The 18,456-nt window shown below is 40.0% G+C and overlaps 1 protein-coding gene across 1 annotated transcript in view; it reads right to left on the reverse strand.

The window, feature by feature from the left end:
* Positions 1 to 393: 393 nt before the first annotated feature.
* LOC104620762 (receptor-type tyrosine-protein phosphatase kappa-like) overlaps positions 394 to 18,456 on the reverse strand; it is a 106,900-nt gene continuing 88,837 nt past the window's right edge. The window contains 12 exon segments of the mRNA XM_010287101.1: positions 394 to 887; positions 3,374 to 3,509; positions 4,797 to 4,960; positions 6,888 to 7,013; positions 7,244 to 7,375; positions 10,348 to 10,521; positions 11,078 to 11,227; positions 13,074 to 13,209; positions 14,289 to 14,443; positions 15,197 to 15,313; positions 16,036 to 16,133; positions 17,851 to 17,887. Coding sequence (XP_010285403.1) covers positions 834 to 887; positions 3,374 to 3,509; positions 4,797 to 4,960; positions 6,888 to 7,013; positions 7,244 to 7,375; positions 10,348 to 10,521; positions 11,078 to 11,227; positions 13,074 to 13,209; positions 14,289 to 14,443; positions 15,197 to 15,313; positions 16,036 to 16,133; positions 17,851 to 17,887 — 1,479 coding nt within the window. The 3' untranslated portion in view covers positions 394 to 833.

Raw genomic sequence — 18,456 nt, forward strand, 5'->3', positions numbered from 1 at the left:
TTCTATAACTGAGTTGTTTACATGGATTTGAATCACAAGCATGTACACAACAAAACCACTATACCAATGTTTCTTGGTCTATGCATAAAAAGTATGTCTTCTACTTACACTAAAACATACAAAAAATAAACTACAAAAATTGTTTACACTTGATTTCAGCAAAAAAAGCTTTCTTCAAGAAAAATGATTCTTCTTTTTTTCAGCCATCAAAAAAGGAATGCAAGTAAACAATAAATACATGTGCTTTCTCCATATAGACATATTTACACTTGAGTCTTTGGCTTATGTTTAAGTTTCTTTATAAAGATCTTTATGTGATCCAGCCATCATTGCACATTAAAACAAAATAAGCCAGTTTTTTTTTACTATATATAATATATATATGCAACACTTGAAACGTATAAAGAATGAACCTTACTATCAATTTTCACTGTTATTGTACTTTAACAATGTATCAAAAGAAAAAAAAAAGAAAAATTAATACCATATAGGAAATATTGATACATGCAACAGATGGTCGCTCTACTGTAATTGAGAGACGGCTGCATATACAACACTGAAAGTCCTAATTTGCGCAAATCTCTTTTGACTCTGGTTTTTGTTAAATAGTATTTATGTGGCACTAAATGTTGATACTGTATACAAGCATAGAAACAGATTGAGTTCTTTTATTAAGATACACAACTTCATAAGAAAAATACTTTGCATTTAAAATTTAAAATCCCTCCCGCCCCCCTCTTCCCCTAAAATCTTTCTTCACAGGATCAAGAACTGTTGTCAAAACAGCTTATTGAGATTCATGTATTTGGTGAACTTTGTCACATCCATTCTGACTAAGAGGATTCCAAGTACTCCAGTGCAACATCGTAGCAGAAGCGATATTGCTCCTTTAAGGGGAAAGCGGAAAAAAAAAAAGAGAAGTTAAATTAAGATTCTAAAGTATTAGCAGCAATATCTACAAACAAGAATAGTCTTTGCTAACTACTATGCGGTTCTAACTTCAAGCCTGACATGCTTGGGTTTTCTTTTTTTTTCCTCCCTACTCCACAAGTGTATTACCAGCTCTGATTTAAAAACTCCCCCTAACCAATGAACTGGAAAAAAAATCTGACCGTGAAATGCAATGATTTGCTTCTCTGATTTTTTCAGCTTCTGAACTGAGCTTATCAAACATGAAAAGTCTTCCTATCAGAGCATTCTTGCAGTGAAAGCACCTTGACTCTGATATACCATTTATATTTACGTTCGCTGATGCTGAGCAGGTACCTAGTGCCTGCCGCTTGGACAGGCAGGGAATGGCTAGGGAATACTGAGCTGCGGGACAAGGCTGCTCTGGGCCCACAGCCTGCTTGTACAGTCGTGTCAATGTAACGTCCAAGAGATCAGATGCACGATTAAAAGAGAAGTTAAAGCTCAAAATGTCATGGCGGTTAGTATTTCTCCTTAACAAGGCTGCTGTTCAGAGCCCATACTGGGGGAGAGGGAGGAAGGAGAGAGGAGAAGGCAACAAGGAGAACAAAACACAAGGAAATTAATTCGATCTCTATTGTCCTTGCAACCTAACAAAGCGAATTATTTTTGTTTGCAAAGGAAGTCAGTGTGATCCATTAGCAGGAAGTGGTGGGGATATCTTAAAGGCTTTATTGCGCTGCTCATTTTTGTTATCTGATCATGCTGCTGAATGTAGGGCACATGACAGCGTTACATATTGGTTTTCCTGGTTTGTTTTCTAACGACTCAACAGCTGCTGCTGTTCAAGAGTTCTGAATAAAAACCCACACAACAGAATCACGTAACTACGGAAATTCAGTAACTGCAGATTAAAGCTACGATGGAATTCAGGACTATTTTGAAATGAAATATAAGTTTACAGACCATTTATCAGAAACACACACAATCTACATTGGCCTCCCTTTACAGTGACACAAGTAATTTTCCATGTGATCTGACCTGTTTTCTTCACAGCGGTGAACTGAAATCCAGGCAGCAATTCAATATGTTGTGTCTCAGACATCTATGGTACAGCAGACTGCAAAGTATTTGCGGCAAACCCAGCAATACCTAGCCCAATATCACTGCTGCTACAGGACGCCCTACCTGTTAACATTTTAACCATCTTCTTAATTTATGTGGTGGCAAGGGATGGAAGTGATGCACAGTAATTAAGCAAATCATGCCACAGAAGCTACTTGATACCAAGCAAACAGTGACACCCGGAAAAAAGGGCATTATGGGAAGAGGCAGCTGCAGCCATTTTGCTCAGTATCCAAGTTCACAAGGTCAGAAGCAATTTTCACTATGCATAAAATGCAAAACGTTTTTAATTTCAATTGGCATCCCTGATTTTTATGCGGTAGGCAGCCATCTGGCTGAAAAGTGACACTGGCTGCTGGCAGTGTGAGAGTCAAATAGCAGAAACTCCCTAACACTGTCTAACCTGCTTTCACATTTACCCACGGGAAGGAAAAAAAATCCACTTGGGAGAATTTTTTTAAAGGACTTTCCACAATGTTCCGTTTTCGTGACTAAAGTGATCACATGGATGGATATGCATTCATACTGTATGCATAAAGATTGATCAGAAGAGCTAAGGTTACTTTGAGCTCTGGCAATGTACATACAAATATTTAGTTTGTGCTTTTGCTAATTCAGGCTGATATTGTTTATATCAGGTTATTGTTTATATTGTTTATTATTTAGGTTAACTGTTGAACTCGATCTTAAGGGTCTTTTCCAACCCAAATGATTCTATGATTCTATATATTAATTTCCAACATACTAGATTCAAGTCTTTGATTTTAAAGTTCTGAGGTATCATTTTGACTACTACAAATCTGAGTAACAAACATTACCATTACTCAATACAGCTTCCAAAGCAGCAGTTGTTATTAAGAAGCAAAATATTCACATCTGCAGCTACTAATCTGGACTTTACAGCTTATTCCTACTAAGAAGAAATGCCCTGGTCCATAAAATTTCAAGATGGTTTGTGTGAGCACAACATACTGCAACTTCTCTTCAAATAGACCAAGTTATTTTGGGACATTGAAGTGCATTCTGTTAACTCAGAATGTTTTCTGTGAAAAGCACAGTACCACTACAAGAAAAGTAGTGTAAATGCTTAGGCTGGCCTGTCATGATGCTGACTTCTGTGTACAAATTTCTACCACAGGATATAACGTTTACGTTACACTTACACTCATGCCAAGAATCAGATCAGCCTCTGCTCAGTCTATACTACAAGGGGAGCCTGAGACCCCAAAACCATGTCCCTGTCCTCTTGTGGCCCATCATAGGACTGAGAACGCAGCTCACACAAGAGAGCCTCTGGCTCCCTGGCTGTTTGCAGTAACCCTGATGGGCTGGCGCTTACCGGCGTTTCTACCATGTTGGGCTTACTGTTCCGCAAAGTCTTCACAGCGTGGAAAACGTCCACCACGTTCTGCCTTTTTACCATCTCAACCACAATGCCGATGGCACAGAACATGCCGCTCCGGCCACCGCCGTTTCTGTACACAGGGAAAAGAGCTGGTTAAATGTCACTATGGCGTAAAGAGAACATCAAAATGCATTTTTGTTCTTTCACTCTATAAACATGAGCGATTCGTGAGTCCCACAGGGAGACCAGGCTTTAGCCACCTCCTTGCAGCTCCAGTGGATTTGGTCTGAGACGTTTTCTGTTTCTGACCTTCCTCTCAGTTACTTCTTTTGAATTCTGCCCTTACAGCCCACCATGCTGCCCAGCTATGCTATAGCCTAATTTACATAGGCATTAGGAATAAAAAACAAAGTTCAATGGCAAGTACAACATTTTCCACTTAGTTTTAGAAAAAGACTCACTTAAATTATCCTATGGTATGAGGATTAACTAGCCAGATGAATGCCAAGGCATCACTGATTTGATATCTTGTTGACCTTTGGAGACACTTCGGAACTATTTCAATCTTTATTTCAAAGAAATTAAGGTAGGTATTTTTTCTTATTAAGTTTAAATTAGCCAGAAGGTTTCATGGAAAATGAGAAGGAGCAGGCAGAAAGGGGCCACAAGTTAATTCTGAACATTTAAACAGAAGCTTTTTGTTAAAAGTAGGGAGAAATGCATAATTCAATTTCTAAGTTTTAAACCTTGTATGTAAATAGAGTAGGAGACAGATTGGTCATTCCCTGCTTAGGGAGAAAAAGATGCCGCCTTTTCAAAACTCCCAGACCAGCTTCTATTTAAATATCAGGCTCAGATAAGCGGTCATTTATCAACAATACTTTTAGGATCACATACTGTAGAACATTATAGAACTTTTCGTTGATTTCATCTATCCATAGCTTTCAGCCTAAACCCCTCAAAACACAGCAGGCCTTCTGGAAAAAAATGCAACACACGATATGCAAGAGATACACAAAACCCCACCATTTGGCACTCAGCATAATAGGCTTCCTTACTGAAACTGTACAGAAGAAATTGATCTGTTCACATTTTGTACCTGAAAAACATGCTATTATGTACAGAAGGAGATAATACACAGTATCACTGTAGTATCATGTCCAAAATACTCATTCCCATGGTACCTTGACCTGACACAGACAAATCTGAAAGTTGACCAAAAGCCAACCTACAGTAGCAGTGGTACATTGTTGATTGTTTGGGGGTTTTGTTTTGGTTTGGTTTTCTTTTCAGTAAAAGGAACAAGGGCATTGGCAAAAGAATGCAGCCATAAGAATACTGCTTGAACTTAAAACAAGAACTAATTTATAAGCATTTATTTGAAGAGCAGCAATTTGACTTTTTCCCGATTACTCACAGGCAATGGATGATGGTCCGGCCCTCTCCTTCTTCACATTCCTCTTGCCATTTTTCAACCTGGAGAATTAACTTCAAGAAGGATCTCTTGGAAGCTGGTACATCTCTGTGAGAAGCCCATCCCAAATACTGGAATTGCTGCACCATCAAATAGCCCTCTTGTGGCTGAGGGAAACCAGAGAGTTTTAGGTCAATACAGCACATTTACATTTTGGTATAGAAAACCAAAAACTAAAACTAACATGAAACCTAAGTATTCTATATTATGGACAGACTCCAACATGTATATACATTGCATGGTAGGGTGTCCATTAATTCATATCACTTGAGCTCAAGGAAGATGTCAAAAAAGGAAAAAAGGGAACTACATTGAAGACAACATCACAGTTTATCAATCAACAGTTTATCAATCACTAATATATTCTACCCTGACTTCTTCTAAATGGACAAATTCCCTAGATTCTATATGTCAAAGGTTTTTATCCTTAACATCAATAATCAACTAAAAACATTGCTGTTAAATTCTTAGACCTACAGAAGTGAAGAGACATACCTTTAGCTCCCATGCACGAACTGACCCCATTATAAATAAACAACAAGTAATACTGGTGCACAAGTATGACTATTTTCCTTGAAGTCTTCCCTTTTTGCCTGACAATGGTAATCATGAGAGCCTTACTGCTAGTCTCTGAGTCTTCCACATGCTACATGCTACATGGGGCAAGCTTTGAGTAGAATTAAATGGTCACAAGAAAGGCCTCAATAATTGGAAGAACAAATAGTCTATTCAGTTTCTGAGAGCTGAGGAAGACAAAAAGGAGTAGGAATGTGGATTGTCGAAAAGGAAAAACAGAGCAGAGAGATTTTTGGAAGCAAGATGTAAAGGCAAAAAGGCATAGGGGACTAAGAGAAGTTGTGGAGTAGAAAATCAAAACATCGTAAAGAAGAAGAAATGGAAAAAGTGAAAATGAGAAATGAACCAAAAAAAAAGAGGAAGTCTCGAAATACAACAAAAAAAGCGCTATGGTGTAATATTTGCCAGTGTGCCTACACCTTAGCTTCCTGTAGTTTCCAAACAAGGTATGAAGAGCTGAAAATGTTTTTCTTAGCTCTGAATATAAGCAAAAAAATGGTTTGGATAAAATACTGGCCACATGCAAACTGATCTCTGCACTTTGAAAAATGAAAATGTGACCAAAATAAAAGAAAAAAAATATTTTTGTATACACAGTAATCAGTTTTCCCTGAAGCTATTCTTCAACATTAATGAAAGTTAAACATATTCTCCAAGTAGCAACTGGTGGCATGTCAGTTCAGTATTGGATGAAAGATATAAAGTAATATTGGTAAGTAAAACAGGGATTGCTGGTTAACTGTAGATATAACGGTAGCACAAGCATCTGTAACTCTTTACCTGTAGGCAACATAAATAAGTGATTTATAGAGGTGAGCTAGAGGAGGCAACACTGCATGGCAAACAGGGTTTAGGAAGATGCTACGACAGTGCGAAACACAACGGGATAGCAAAAAGACAAGACGGTGCAAGGTGTGAAAGAGCCGGATGAGAATGCGAGACCGGCACTGCTACTGAAGTTGAGAAAAAGGTTATAAATGTAGGCTGAGGCACAGTGGTGCAGAACCCTTCAGAGGTAGAGGAGGCTTCAGAGTTTTTTCACACCCTGCTCTGCAGGATGCCACAATCCTCCTCTTATGTTGTGGTTTTCGCACGTTCCTGATTCACCACGGAAGATGTCTTACAGAAGCTACGAATTAAATACCTGTCACTACATGTTCGTTACAGGGATATTTCTTTCACTGTACACTAAACAAACAGAATACTTCTCATACATCTTCTACTCATTAGGGAGAACATCACAGAACAACAGTCATTCACCTTACTGCTCTCTCTGCTTAGTGTGCAGCTATAGAAAAGTACTAGAAATTAGTATTAGATATCGATGCTTGACTGCCTCTTTTCTGGGTAATGTCTTAAGAACATTAGTATATTACTATTATTCAAAACTAAAAACCACAAGAGCAAGTGTTAAAAATGACATATTTTTCCGTTACATACTGTTATGATAATGCTTACTCTTGTTAGATTGCATATCCTGAAAATTCGGTTTATGACGTCGCAGTCCATTGAACACGACATGCATTCCACTTGGATGGGACCATACCGCAGTATCCCTTCCTCGGGCCAGTATTGCGGGCAGCCCTGCACCAGAGCAAAATGGGCATAATTAAATGGTAAGTTACAACTTGAGCATTGCCTCGTTCCACTGCAGACATCTCGCCTAACCTTTACAGAGCAACTAGTGTTAATTAGTTGCTCAGTAAAGCAGAGAATAACTGTGAAGTCACTGCACTGCTCTACATTTTGATTATGTAGCAGATCCAGAGTGATTACATCATGTGATGGTACATGGAGAACAGCCCCAAACTAACCTGTGCTAAGTCGACTTCATTTAACATCACAAGAGAAGTACAGCCGTAGTCATACACTAATCTCCAGAAATCTTTCACAGTGTTTGGTAAAGGATGTTGTGTGACAATAAAAGCTGCTGGCTGCCTGTAGCTCTGTAAAGGCAAATGATTTTATTAGCACCGGTAGAGGAAGTACTTAATAACTTCCACTCAAACACTGCCACAGAAAAAACACAGAAATAGAACAAAGCTGCGGCATCAGTTACACCAGACTGCACCAAAGCTGATGTTAAAAATACATTGCCATTCGTCTCCGGTAAGAACAAAGAGGTTACTCTGCTCAGGTCTGCCTTCTGCTCTGTTGCAGGCCAAGCCCTGTTTCAGCTCAGATGTGCACGGGGCCCTGAAGATGCCCTTCAGGGCTCTACTCAGCTGAGGCTCGGGCAACTCCGCTCCAGGCCCTGTGTCTGGAAGACCGAGCAAGAAACCTTCTCCTGTGCTGCCAAGAGGGGTGCGGAGGTCTCGGAAGGGCACCCCATCCACAGCAGGTTACACGTGAGCTCTGTGACCGAACCAGGGACTAAGCTCAAGCCCAAATTCTGTTTTGGTGCCACAACCACGGGATCACCCACAGAACTGACGTTCAGGATTACTGGGGCCCATTTCCAGCAGAAAGCAGAAGTCAGACAGCAAAATACTATTTCCTGTCACAACAGCAGATTCCATTTTCTGTATGCTACATTATACAGAGCTGCAAAATGGGGTTTCCAGCCTTACATAGGTTGGCTGTGACGCAACTAATAGCAGAGGCACTAAGTCCCCGAGCAGAGAGCAGAAGAGGAGACTTCAGAAGTTTTTTGCAGGCAATTTGCAACTATGCACGGAAGAGTTTTGCGGTGAAGGAATACAGATATGAACAGGCCAGGAAGCACCGACAGGTTCATCTGAGAAACAGAGTAAGATGGTGAATATTCCTGTAGGTGGCTGGGTTTGTAAGTCACCAGTTTGAAGATGAAATGCTGGGACTGCTGTATGCAACACAAAGATCTCCATGCTTTGCACTCATGCTGGTAATAAATGCAGTTTGGCTGTTTTTTTACTGAAATAAGTAAATCAACCTAGGAGAAAGATCGGGCAGGGTAACTAAACTGCTTTTGCTGTGGAAGCTTGCTTGTTTTAAGGTTGGTATGAGGGTTTTTCACATGCAATGTATCAACATAACCTCGAAGAGCACAATGTGAGGCCCAGAAGCAAAAAATACAACTTTTTTTCACCCTTCTACTTCTTGTAAACTGTGAAGATAACAAATTAATGCCTTTAGCATCAGTACTTATTTGATCACAGAATAAGGAGGCTCTTTTTCTAATGCAGGAAGCATATCGGAGTAATAGGACAGACATGCAGCTTGTGTCCTACTTCCTAGATCTGCCCAGGGAGCAAAAAGGAATAACCACTAGCAATTCTTCCCTTGCCTTTTTAAGAAATAAAACACGTACTAGCTGATATTTTCCTAGCCCTTTTCCTCATGATTTCTGGCCTTTCCTGAGACAAGAGAACTAACCTAGATTGAGATGATCAGGTTTTCAAAAAGAACAGGCAGGAGATCTGCTGCTGGGAAGCAGACACCTTTTTGTGGGAACACAGGGACAAGTACATTGTGGAAAGAGGAAAGTTTCCATTTCTGTTTTGCTATCAAAAGTCTCCTTTCCTTGCCCAGCAGTGGGCTCTCCCTCTCTAAATAAGTCAGCCTTAAAAACAAAACCAGAAGAAAGAGCAAGAAAAAACTCTTAATACCCAAAGTGCTAACCCTGTACTCATAGCCTTGTTATATGCCTTCATTGTAATATAGTTCTTCTTTTCTGCTCCTTTTTTCCTTTTATTACTACCATTTCTGTCTTTCCTTACTTGCCTTTGATTGCTCATCCATTAATACATCACTTGGTTCCTGTCCCTGCCTGCTACACTCTGTTACACACTCAGAGTCCTCCTGCTACCCAAGCCGTTCTGCCTGCGTTGTCATCCCTCCTGCCTACATCACACTCCACTATGGAGCTGTGTTGGTTGGTCCATCGCACATCAATTTTATCCAGGTGTTTAATGTAATTTTAACTGCAATTCTAAACAATTTTAGTTGCTACCAAAATTCTGCTCACTGCTCCAATTCATCCATTCAGCCCCAGTGACTGCCTAATAGATTGGTCTCACACATGCTACTCCTTTCTTTCTGGCATAATAGCTAATTGTGAGATTAGGAACTACATTTTGCTAGCAGTTCAGAAGTTTCCTGCGCTAGCTCAGGCAGAACTCCAGGACGAATACACCACTCAGTCTTGATGATTTCTGTTGCTATTTGCCATTTTATTCCAGCACCTCTTCTTGACACGGCAGTTTCTGACAGCACTTCATTTTTGAGGAAGGAGAGATGCTCCTGGAAATCAGGCCACGTATTTAAGTATTTACTGTAAAGGCGACTTTAGGGGCCTAACTTTGGAAATGCTAATGGCAGGCACAGGCACGTACCTGACAGCACATGTGATGAACTGCTTTATCGACCAGACACCTATAAGCAGGTTCACCTCCATTTTTCCCATTAATTCACCTTTTCCCCTGACAATATTTCTGTCACTCACACTTCAAAGAGCTGCAACTCAAAACATGAACAACAAAATCCCCAACCCTATCCCCAAACATGCCAAAGAAACAATTTTTTTTTCCTTCTTCCCCTGTCTCCTGCCTCAATATACACAGCCTTTTCTATAAAATAGCGATAGTAACCTCATGCTAAGGTAGGTAATATTTACTTCCTGACAAAGCAGGTTTTTGAGATCCTGCCGAGATTTGAGATTTGGAGGGCGGAAGGCTAGAGCTTTATATAATGCCGTTGAAAAGGAGAGATTTCCAGTGGGTCCCACAAGGATGGGAAAGACTAGAGATAACAAACCTTTTCAACAAGCAACACAAGCTGGTGGGGTTTCTTACCCGTTCCCCCCACCCTTCTTTGTTAGACTGTTTTACTGGGCACTACAGTAAGAGAGAATTACCCTTTTTTAAACCAGCAAGTGCTCGGTCTCATATTACACAGCTTTTCACAGCACACTATGCAGACAAAGGAGATAGTCTCTTACGTCCATAAGAGCAGCATTGATGTAGTTGCTGCTCTCCCCATCAATAGTAATTAAGAAAGGCAGACATCTGTCAGGTGGCAGCATATCCATGAAGCGGTTCTTGTCATGGTTCCTTGGCAAGCAGGCTATGCTGCAGTCCTCCGCTTGCAGGCGAGGGGTCACAGAATTCAGGGTCTAAAGGGAGAGAGGATGCTCGCTTTAGCATGCTGAACTAACAGACAATGGACTTGAGATTCCCCAAGTTTTAATCTAAAATATTGCAATATGGGAAAATGTGAGGCATTAGCAAGAAAACATGAGCAAATAAGAGCTCCTCCCTGTTTGATGGACGTGCTGGGGCTTTTCAAGGTGGGGTTAAGCTGCAGGTGTAAAAGGCACTCCGTGTACCACTGAACAGATTGCACATGACACCATCCGCTCCGAAAGGAATAAAACAAAGAGTATCCTTTGGAGCCCTAAAGAGCTATGCCTTAGCTGTGCAAATTCAAGCCAAAACTCTCTGTGGTTCCTACTCAGTGCTCTTTATTCCAGACAGATATTTACTGCAATTTTATTCAGAGCAAGATATTCCATATTTAAAACAACTTTGCAAAGCACATAAACACGGGTGCTTTATTTTGTGGACTAAAAGTAAGGGACCAGATTCTATAAACGTGATATGAAAACCCTTTCCCTATCTAGAGGCAAAAAAAACATTGTCACATGAAGAGTTAGTAGGAACTGTGAATACCTGAAACTCATCTTTGAGATGCGAAGAGTTTGTCTGGGAGTCTATTCTAATCATATCAAAATAAGCAGCTTTGAATTCGCAGACAGGAATGGCAGTTTCTCCACACAGGCAAGCTTCTAGAATAGCATCATGAATAAAGATGTACTGCTCCTACCAAATTAGGCAAAGAAACAAATATTATAGCCATTTAAAAACAACAGATCCTTCCTTCCTCTAGGATAAACAGATCTCCTGCACACTGTAAAACTCATTCAAGGTGGTGTCCATCAATCCATTAAATACTGCTCTAGTACATACACAATCTTGTCCTAATTGGGATGCAGTTAACAAGGATGTTTTCTTCAGAATCAATTTAAATTCAGTAAAACTTAACAGAACAGGCATGGCAATTTATTTAAAGGAGGGTTTTCCGTTTTCTTGCGGTGCTTGTGGGTTTCTGCATATATGCCAGTGACTTGTTGGCTTTACTCATTTTGCTTTTTTAAAAATAGCTTTCAGTCTTGCAATACTAGCAGAAAGTGTGAACTGCTTCAAGCACTACTTGTGTGATTAGCAATTACTCAGTACGCTGCGTTCTCCTTATGTGTGTGCAAGCTAGTACACCGATTGTCTGATAGCTGGCTCTAGGCCAGTAATAAACTGAAGTGTGTCACAACAGGAACAGCATTTCTTCCCATTTTTTTATTCTGACTTGCCTTGAGATATCCCGAGTCCTAGACAACTGCATTATGATTTCGACCAGGCTTCCTGTCAATTTTTACACAGCACCTACTATATTTACTTAACCCAAGAGTTACAGATGTAAATCATGCCTATTCAGCCACGTGTGCAAATTGTGCCAGCCTCACCTAGGTACTGTGGATCGCAATGAGGTTATTAACAGACAAACTTTAACATGTGCCTTTAACAAGAGCACATGTCCAGGGACCAACTGTCGTATTCTGGCTCTACAGCCTGTGCTGCCACGCACACATGGCTATGGAGCTCTTGCCCTCACTGTTGTATAATGACCATTACAAGAACTTGCCGCAATTACAGCTTTATTTTGCTGTGCAAGTATGAACCTCTTAGAGAAGATGAGAAAAAAAGGAACAGCAGTAGGGGTGTTAACTCACGCTGAAGAGCAGACTAAACTGGGATGGTTGAAGTAGTCACACTGGAACACTCCACCCCATGCACTTCCCAAAGGTTAATGGCCCTGTAGCAGGGGTAGCTGATCGGGTTCATTTAGTTATTCTGATGCCACAGGTTGCAGCATGGAATAATAACTGCACCAAATCACATTGATGTAATCTCTACCAACTGCAGAGATTTGTACATGGCCACAGGTGAAACAACTTCTCAGGTAGATGTCCACATGGAGGATAGGAGACAAGAGGTGGCAAACCACTTCAGGTAACCTGTCTTTATATAAATCAATAACCTATGTTTCTGTGCAAGCTCAGTGATACTCAGGTGGCAGAGCAGGAGCTGTTACAGCTTCATCACTAAGGCAACAGTTTTACTGTGGAGTTGCTGAAGGCACAATGAAAGACAGAAAGGAAAAAGGCTTGGCAATTAGGTTAATAAAGCAAATAAAAGAGTTGAAAAGGGAGAGTAAAACGGACATAAAGTTCCACAGGTAAGTCAAATTATGGATGAAGTGATTGGAGATAGTCTAAAACCGGTGGCAACCTGCTGAAATTCCAACTTTGGGTTCCTGGAATTGCTGATACCAGAGCTGGGGAGAGACATGCCAGACAGGTGAACTGTAGGGTCTTCCCTAAAAAATCCTCCTTGCTTTCCTGTTGTTACAAAGTCAGGCAGGCACCTGCTTGTGTGAAGACTGAAAGGTGTCGGGTTTGTTGCACCATCCTGGTTCTGGGCACTGTTTGTATTGAGCAATGCTCCCCAATCAAGACAACCCCTCAACAGGTCTACTTTTCAGAGTAACAGTGAAATTCTGACCTAGCACATTTTAGAATGCATCAGGTGCTTTGAAGGTAAACTGCCATACCTCTGTCTGTACCATGTTGATGCGACGGGACCGTAAGGCTTTGACACAGTTGTAGATATCCACAACACCTTCTCTTTCTGCCATATCTAACATGATATCGATCACAATATAACAACCTGTTCGTCCAGCACCAGCACTAAAATGAATCAGTAAATACTGTTAGGAATAGCCCCATGAAAACACCTACAATCTTTATAAACCCATTACTGACAGCATTTTTATAAAGTCATTCAGTTCTTTCATCACAAACACTATCTAATTTTTATCTTCTTTCCTCTTCATAATACCTTGTAAAACTTTTGATGTGCCCAAAACAACCATTTTCCATCAGATTTGATCCATTAAGTAACAGCAAAAAAAAAAAGGTTTTCCTCAATACTTAAAGTAAAAAATAAAAGTTAGTTAAACTGCAATGTGGAGGATGATTATGCTCATGCACTTCAAAATATGACAAATCTTTATTTAATACAACTAAGGCTGATTTTTAAGAGATATGTTACAAATAGAAACTCAAGTGCATGTTTTACCAGCCAAGCTCTAAGCTAGTGCAGGCAGCATATTTAGCAGTAGCCACAAGAACCTCTATTTATTTTGGTTTTATATTAAGCTATGGACAGTTTTTGCACAGTGACTTTTTAAAATCTGTAAAGGCTGAGTAACTCTATCTACAGAATGCAATTAAACATTTGACGGTGCTGAAAGAAAATTCTGTATGTCAAAGGACTGTGTCCCAACAACACAAACCTTGCAAAATTTGGACAGGAAAAACAACATTCTGTATTTGTTGCCATTAACCTCATTCCATCTTCCTTCACCTACTTGTTTACTTTGATTTAAATTAATAATCTGTTCAGACATGATATGCAACACCACGCTATCAAGGCAGATGTATCTACACTTATTCTCAAATGCTGTCACAAAATTGTTGTAGGCTACCTAAAATGGTAGCCTGAAGTATCATATGATTTAGTTGGTGCAGCTCTTGCAGGAAAAAGAAAATCTCTGGCTATCCTATTTAGGAAAAGTGTACTAGAATCCAATTATTTCCAAACATTGCTGTAGACAGCCAAATCCTACTGCAGTGTGAATTAGGCAATTCAAAAAGGGAACAACAAAAACAAAACACTTCAAAAGGATGGATGCTTCACATGAGACTACTGTAAATGCTCAAATACACATTTGTGGGAAAATATCCATCTACCCCTCTGTACACACCTGCAATGGACAACAATAGGGCCCGCACTAGGAGGGTTAGACAATTTGACTCTCCGTATAAATGAAAGCAGTCCCGTGGCATTGTAAGGAACTCCATGATCTGGCCAGCCAGTGAAATGAAACTGTTTAACTTCACGGATTTCATTGTAGCCCCTCTGTAAAGGCAAAAAAAAAAAGGTTATGAAATTCAAAGTATTTCATAGACTAGATGTCCTCTGACTCATATAATGATAACACACACTGACAGAATCTACATGCTGTTTTCATCATTTCACCAATTGTTAAAAGCAAAGACCATAAGAAGCTTGATGATGTCATTGATTTTTTTTTCATTTTGAACTTTGTAATTTTTACTTCTGTAATTAAGAACACTAGTTTTGCCTCCTTAGATTTTTTTTTATAGACTTAGATCCAATTTGCATCGATTTTCAGAAGTTTTGCTAATTAAGAGAATGGCCTGCTACATTTACAGGCAAGTGTAATGATTTACCAGAAGACCACAGCTGTTACCACATATATTGCATGCACAGAGTTTGTTCTTTGATTAAGTGAGACTGACTCAGTGGCATTCAGGGCAGAGTGAATGGAGATGAATGACAGGCATGACTCATAACCTCGTACTTGCACTCAGCTCAGAAGTGTGGCTACAGAGAAGAGGTGACTGTCAGAGAGGGGAGGGTAGCTGCCAACATTTCTGGGGAAATTCAAAATCCCACAGTGAGAGGCGTGTTTGGATAGCCTGACGCAATGCAATACTCCCACGGTGAGGGAAGGCTGCCTACACTGTGGAGCTGCTAACCAGACAGAGGGATTTGGTATTCTACAGGAACACGCACAAGCACAGCCTCCTCTATACTCCTTGCTACCAGGGAACAATATTTTGCTGAGCCCTTTCACAATGTGCTCACCCTTCCCAGAGTGAAGGTCCTGACGACGTACTCCGCAAGGGGCTCCATCTCTACACAAGTCACTTTGAAGTCCCCATAAACTTCTGTGTCGTCAGGCCAGTACTTGTAGCACTTGACCTAAATACAAAATGGGAATGCATTTTACATGAAAGGAAAATAAAAGCTTGAGGATACGTTACTGCATGTACTGCATTACACCACATTTATTTCCAAAACGACCATGCACTCATGTGGCTTGTCATGGCTAATGGCTGTTCTGTCAAGTTAAGCACCAGCTACTACGAGTTTCCACTGCTTTACAGAGCTGTACTTAAATGCCAGATTCATTTCTAAACGAGCGTTTATTTTTTTTTTTAGTGCTGAGCTATGGAATACATTTCCACTTACGTTAAACTGAGATGCATTTCATATCAGTAATCAAACTGTTGCAAGTAATCCCAGATACTTTCCATTACTCCCTGAGGGATGTGTTACTGCTAAACTGTAAATAATTTGCTGATTTCTAGCCACTGGTATAGAAGCACATTTGCTCACTAGTCCACTTACTCTGCTCATTTGAGTGACAATCTACAAGTCTATTCTGCTGAAATATGAATTTTGGATTCAGACAATTTTTCATTACTCATGAAAGCAACACAGCATCAGTCTTCTTCAGAAGTTAGCTTTGGTTTTACACAATACCATAACCGCAACAACGTCTGGACTCTCCCCCTTCCCCTCCTCTCAGGATGCAGGGCTGTCCTTCACAAGACTCTTCTACGTTCTGCAGATAGTGTGTCTTGTCAGCACGTTTTTCTTTAGGCTTGTAGCATTAAAAGAAAAACAAACCAAAAACTTACTCTCCCAACTTCCACTAAATTTGTGACCATCACAACGCAAGCTGATTGCTCCTGCCATATCATTCTCCAAAAGTCATACACAGTCTCATGAACTGGACCTGTAAGAAAAAATTCCAGGTAATACTCTGCAAAAAAGTAACAGCCAAAGCGAATGCTAAAAATAAAATCCAGTGCTCGTCAGAGCTGATACACATGAACACACTTGATCAAAGATGAAAGCTTCGTGAAACCACATCATCATGCCATCATGCCAGTTCCCAGACTATACTGTTATTTATAACCATGAATCTTCTCTGTTTACACTTGAGAGAAATTAATAGCAGGTGTTTCACGTAGCGAAATGCCAGAAGTTGCTTGAAAAACTACAAGGCCACAGCAATGTGTGACTACATCTATAGTTACACCTCTAGGTTTGTTTTACACTTGTTAGAGATAATGCGTTGAGTCTGAGTTTCTTCAGATGTTCACCGAGGAGATGCCTGCACCGGAGTGAAGTATCCGTCAGGAGGGCCGGTGGTACAGAGCCCGTGCACTTGCCACCTAGCTCCTGGCAAAGTGCGCAAGCACGAGTAGGGGCCGAGGCGTAAACTTCCCGCTGAAGGGGATTTAAACTAACTTTACTTTTCTGTGAAGTAAACGAGGAGCACGTGTTTAAGCTTTGCCTCCTGCTCTGCTGCAGAGACAAGACACATTCAGTTGAGCGACAGAAGCTTTTACCTTGTTACACTCATCTCAGAAACAGCTCCCTGACCATAGTCCAGCAGCAGTAGTATAAATATTACTGTATATAACACACATCTGAAGGCTCAACCATATTCCTTCATATGCTAGGTCGAAGGCTGCATACTAAAGCAGCAATAAATTTTTGTGCCGTTTAACCACTATTATGTGCAATGATTTACATAGTAAAACAGAAATAAAACACAAATGTGGACTTAACTGCCAGAGAGAGACCTGTTTAGACAGCACTTACACAAAAAATAAAAAAAAACATTGACAGAAATATGCGCATCCTGCTGTAAAACAAGCCTTAGTTTGTCTTTCCTGTGTGCAGCTACAATCAGCTGAGGGCCCAAATAACAGGGTATTTCCAGCCAGCTATCTGATTACATTCACAGATCAAATAATGACACATCTAAATCTAATTATTTTTACTTTAATTCATAGCCTCTGATATTTCAGTGCAATCTTAGACTAATCTATTTGTTTCTCCTTGTTGTGAGGAGTTTTATCAGAAATACAAAACGAATAATTTTAATAGAAATTCAATTTTTTCCTCTAACTCCCCTTTTTATTAGGAGGGTGTTATATGATGAAGACTTCCCTCATTTCTTCCTACAAAGCGGCTCTGCCCTTCCCTGGCCTTACTTTACTCAGATTTTCTGAGGTAACATTTAATTTATCATTACTACTTCACCGTCTGCATCCTGGACTAAAACCTAGAGAGTAAAATAATACATTGTAATATGGGAAGAAAAATGCCTCAAGGCAGGTTGAAACTGTTCTCTTCTCTGTCCACATGCCTCTCTTCTCTATTCATCTCCATAATTGGAAATCATGGTAGTAACTTCTGACTTTATCAGCTGAATTTATCACTGAAAGAGTTGTTCAACAGCTAATTACCATGATAAATTAATGCAATTTTTGCATTTATTCACACTCCACCTGAACATGCTATGTTAATTTACCATAACACAAGACGACAACTCACAATATTGGATATGCTTTATTTTCATCTACTTTCATTTTACCAAAACACTACTGGACACTACAGAGAACACTTGTTTGGTTCGATTAATGGTGGCAGATTCTTACCTTGGGTTGCAATGTAGTGACTTGGTCTCTGATATCCCTAGAACAGCAATGTAAGTTGGTTTGAGTACCATATCACTAACACAGAGCGGTAAATAAAAGCACAAGGGTACTACAGAATTCTTATCTCTAAACAACATTTTCAGAACAAACCAATATTCAAGAGCAGCATGAAGCTCAACACCTAAAAAAACGGTTAATACTGAAAAGGTTTGAATGACAACAGATAAAATGGAAATACGAACATCTGACTTGAACAGACATTGTAGCGTACCAGGAAGGAGTATTCTAGACGGGTCCCTTGGGCCTAAAAATTAGTCCTCTATTGACATTATCACCCCAGCTGAATACATCGGGGTGTTTATTTAAAATTTATTGAAAATTGTCTTTGCCACCAATTAAATCACTAATTGATCTGTGCTCCCAACTTATCCAATATGAAAAAATACACACTTTTTGTCTTATCCTAAACAGAGAATTATTGTAAGGCACAAAGAGTTATGTACCCGAGCCATAACTAGCGGGGACAGAGCTGGACAGTGTGGTGCGTGCACGGAATCAAGGTCCTACTGCAATGCAATCTCTGCAAAATATTCTGCACTACTGCAC

Source organism: Phaethon lepturus, unplaced genomic scaffold (genome assembly GCF_000687285.1).
Source record: "Phaethon lepturus isolate BGI_N335 unplaced genomic scaffold, ASM68728v1 scaffold6780, whole genome shotgun sequence".
NCBI classification, from domain to species: Eukaryota; Metazoa; Chordata; class Aves; order Phaethontiformes; family Phaethontidae; genus Phaethon; species Phaethon lepturus.